At 32.5% G+C, this 4830-nt stretch overlaps 1 protein-coding gene across 1 annotated transcript in view; it reads right to left on the minus strand.

The window, feature by feature from the left end:
* The window catches only part of LRRC9 (leucine rich repeat containing 9), a 121084-nt gene that overhangs the window by 68533 nt on the left and 47721 nt on the right, over positions 1–4830 (minus strand). The window contains exons 6-8 of the mRNA XM_019646037.1: positions 4344–4466; positions 3588–3703; positions 1133–1345 (exon numbers count right to left, since the gene is read on the minus strand). Of these exons, the coding sequence (XP_019501582.1) occupies positions 1133–1345; positions 3588–3703; positions 4344–4466 (452 nt within the window). The remainder of the gene's footprint in view (positions 1–1132; positions 1346–3587; positions 3704–4343; positions 4467–4830) is intronic.

Here is a 4830-nt window from a genome sequence, read left to right on the forward strand (position 1 = left end):
ATATATATATATATATATATATATATATATATATATATACACACACACACACACATACATACAAAAAAAAAGAAAAAATCATTTGAGGATTTCAAGTAGAAGCAGTGAGGTGTGACACAGGTGACACAATTAGATTTACATTTTGAAAAGATTACTCTAGCTTCAACATGGAGAATGAGTTGGGGGCACAAAGTGGAAGCAGGACAGAGCCACTGTTGTCTAGCTCTAGGAGGCACCCCTCCCCTCTATTGAGTTATATTTGGTGATACAGTGAATGGTATCCAAGGAGCACATGAACAGTACCCATTAATACAATGTAGACCCTGCCACCTGGAGTTGTGCAATGCTGTGATGGTAGAGGGAGCCCGGTTAGAAGGCTATGGCAGGAGTCTAGGTCAGAGATAAAGGCAGTTTGCATAGAATAGGAGCAGAGTCGAAATGGACAGATCTAAAAGTCAAGAGAGGGAGGTAGGCTTAACGTGATTATCTCAATAGAATTGCCTCAGTGTAAAGCAAGTCGCTTAAATAAGTTAACTCAAATATTGTGAATTTTGTAAAGATAAAGCTCCCATATTTTATGTTGATTTAATACTGGACACTGATTTGAAACTTATCTGTCTTCATCTTAATCATTTAAGGAGAGTTTATTTGTTATTCAGGAATAAAATCCCTTGCAAACCAGAAGGCTACCTCTCGAAATACAGTAGGTATTGAGTGTTTGAAATGTGGCTAGCCTGACTTGGGATGTGCTGTGTGAAATATACTCCAGAATTCAAACACTTACTATGAAACTATCTGATTAATGAATTTTAATATCAATTGCGTGTTGAAATAATATTTGGGTATATTGGATTAACTAAAATATATTATTAAAATTAATCTTGCCTTTTAATTAAAAAAAATTAACATGGCTAATAGAAAGTTTAAACTTACATGTGTGGTTCATATTATATTACTACCAGACAGCACTGATCTAGTCCACATAGAAGAAAAGGGTTGGGCACTTTTAAATTTGACATCACGATGCCAGGCATCATCAGATAGGTGGTTTAGTATCTTTAGACTTCTATGATAGGTTCTGATTCCAAATTCAAAGCTTCTGTCCCAAAATTTTATTTATCATAATACTTACCACAATATGACTGTAAATATTAGTCTTCGCAAGGGAAAGTATCATTTTATCATCCAAACTAATAAGTTTTGGTCTCGGCTTGATCCTGGGTTCCATTTTTATAACTTCTTCATCAAATTTCAAATCCTGGGACAATACTGATCCTTCTGAATTCTGTTTGCTTTCTTCTAGAATAACATTGTTGAACGAAGAAAATAAAGAGTGAGCCTTGACCTGAAAAATGTATTAAAAAATGTTAAAGATTTGGTTGTTGTATTTATCATTTTGAACAAGAAATAGTCTATGTAGAAAAGATAAAAATTAAGTTTTTTCAGTTATATAGTAATATCTATGATGATCAGAATCATATTAAGAAATCTGAGAGTAGATTAAAATTGTGAGCTAAGAATGGGTATATTCATCCCCTCCCACTGAATAGTCCTTAAAACTGGCAAAACATAATTTAAAAACAGTGAAGAAGGTACCAACAAAAGACTAAAAATTGTGAGACATAAATCATTCAGTAATTGACAGAGAAAAGGGAGCAGAAATATAGCTGGTAGCCAAAACATATGCAAGAGATAACCATATTGAAGAGCAGATCCTGAGAAACTTGGTGTTCAGAGTGAACAAGTTAAGTAGCAGGAGGATGCTCTAGGTAATTAAGTGTTCAGGTAATTAGGTAATTATGGTAAGAACTGTGGATGGATAAGCAAGAAAAACATGAAACAAACAGAAATGGCTCTAAAAAACCCCAAACTGGTCCATAAGAGAATTCTTTTTAAATTTGGGAGAATAAAGTATCTATAATAGAATAAAGCATCTACTATAGAAAAGAATGGGGTAAACACTTCAAAATCAAATTAAAAACAATTAGTGAAATAAAAAATAATAATAAATGCTCTGAACAACCAAATGGATATGGCAGCAGATCAAATTGGCAATATGGAAGCTAATATTGAGGAACTCTCCCAGAACACAGAATTTTTAAAACGGAGATGTAAAAAAAATTACAAGACATGGAGGCTCAATTAAGAATGTCCAATGTTTAACTAATAAAGGTTCTAGGAGGCTTGACAGAGAATACAAGAGAAGAAATAATCAAGGAATTAAGAGAAGAAAACTTCCCAGAAGTGAAGAAAGAACTAAATCTTCAGTTCAAAACTGCTCATAAGGTGGCAAGCGGAAGAATAATGGAGTTAATGTCTTTGCTGAAGTCACTGAATAGTCACAACAGTCAGGGACTGCCCACTTCTTGACTTCTTATTATTTGAGTTACTCTAATTACTATTTGTTTGGGTTTCTGTGTCTTTTGCTGAAAGTGTACTAGACTAATACAATCCCATTCATAATAACAATATAAAATATAAATACCCAGAACAATACTTAACAAGAAATATTTAAGACCTATATAAATAAAACTGTAAGAGAGGCCTTGTGTAAATGGAATAACTTAACCATGCTCCTGGATGAGAGTCCCAATACCGAAAAGTATTTAGTTCACCACAAAGTAAGTTTTAAATTCAATACAATCTCAATCAAATTCTAATAGGATTTTAAAATAGAACTTAACAAGCTGATTTTAACTTTTATTTGGAAAAGGAAATGCTCAAGAATAGTCAAGAAATTTTTTTTTTAAGGAGTGAGGGAAGAAGAAGAAGAGAATTTGCCCTATCACACATCAAAACATATCATCAAGGTTGTAATAACCCAAACAATGTGGTAGGGGTCCAAGATTAGACAAAGCGATCAATGAACAGAATAGGAGGATCTGTAAATAGACCCCTTGTATATGAAAATAATTTTAACAATAAAGATGGCATTTTCAAATACAGCAAAAAAGATGATGCTTGTCAAGTAGCTATATTCATTTTTAGAAAAAATATTATTTGATCACCCTACATCACACAATACAAAACAATTTCCAGATGGAATTAAAAAGCTAAAAGTTTTAGAACAACTTATATAAGATTTGGAAGAAAATAGAGAATATTTATTTAAATGCATCCTGAAGTGAGACATAAAATTCAGGATCCATACCAGAAAAGATGGAAAAATCTAACAAGTTAAAAATTAACTTGTGAATTACAAATACAAATGACAAATAAGTTTTTTTCCTACAAATAAAAGACACATGATATAGAAATACATAGAATAAAAACTAAAAGCAAACCCACAAAGCTGTGTACAGTGGATGCCTTCATGAGAGGGAGTGTCAGTGGAGTTGAAGCGTAAGCAGATTTTCATGTTTATTCTATATTCTTCAATACAGTTTGAATCTTTTCCAGTGAGACTATAGCCATTTACTACTCATGTAATATAGTTGCATAATTAAAATATTTAGGTGTCATAATGATTTGCTTTCAAAATTAACTACACATGCATATATAAAACAAACTTGATATAACACTATTAGACTGCAAATTACTGTTCTGTTCTCATTTAAGGAATTCCAGCTTTAAAAATACATTCATACCCCTGTAATGTACTCAAATTCAACGATGTATTCTGGCAAAACAAAGTCATGGTCAAAGACAAACCACTTGCAGTGCCGAAAGCTGCAATCACAGTTTCTTTGTCCCACTATAGAATCTAGAGTAAAATAAAAAACAAAAACAGGCAAAACAAATACTCTTCAAAAGTAAACATAATATACTTTTTTCATTCTTACATGAATTAATAAACAACAAACTCAGTAAGTTCCAACTATTATGTTACGATGTTTCTTTTCTTATATCTCCCCCTCCCCCTCCCCCACCACAGATAGTTTCTTAATTCTGTAAATACTTACTAGTCACCTTTTCACCACATAGACTAGTAGGGTTTAATTTTATTCATATTATTTTCCTTTTTGTATTTTTTCACTTGTCTATTCAATGTGTGGCCATATAGCTTTGACAAATGTACTACTCTAAAACCTTGTTGTTAAAAGATAAAAGTTTTTATCTTTTGAAATACATATTATATATATCACATATAATACACATATGGTATTTATATGTGTGTGAAACATAAAATAAAATTTTACAAACTAGAATATCTACACACACACATTTATAAATGACATTGAAGTGGAGGGTTAGAAAAATGAAGCTCAGTAGCTACGAACATTGTTTTGTAGAAAAGTTTACAAACTATTTTAGGTAGAGGTTAAACTGTAAGCATCTGTATTAAATACAAATATTTTGTATTCAGAAAGTTGAAAGCAGATTTCTCTTTATGGCAGACATACTTAGCAAATATTTTCGAGGAATGAACACCGAATTAACCAATGGATAGTTGGCTTGACTGATGGAGTCCTGTTCACGAGCCTGAACACTCTGGCCAAGGAAAACCTTTGTAATGAGGAGGATGCCTAAGTTGAAAAAAACCAAATCATTTTTAACAATTCATTTTAGTAATTTTTCCAATATCACCTTCCTTATTAGCTGGCCCCAGACTTGACTGAATATTCTGGAAAGGCAGAGAGCCTGGCTATCTTGTTGCCACTGGATAGCACACAGCACACTGCTTGATCCAAAACAGGAGCTCAAGAAATATTTGCTGAATCAATAAAATAATTTTATAAAAGGATTCCTGAGGTTATATCAAGCAAAGCTTTACAGAAAAGGAAGGAAAGAACACAACAATTTAAAATTCATCTCTGTATCATCAGCACCCAGCACGTGGCTTAGAGGATAGGATGCATTCAATACATGCATGTCTACTGAATGGATGAA

This window comes from Hipposideros armiger, unplaced genomic scaffold (assembly GCF_001890085.2).
Source record: "Hipposideros armiger isolate ML-2016 unplaced genomic scaffold, ASM189008v1 scaffold_5, whole genome shotgun sequence".
Taxonomy (NCBI): domain Eukaryota; kingdom Metazoa; phylum Chordata; class Mammalia; order Chiroptera; family Hipposideridae; genus Hipposideros; species Hipposideros armiger.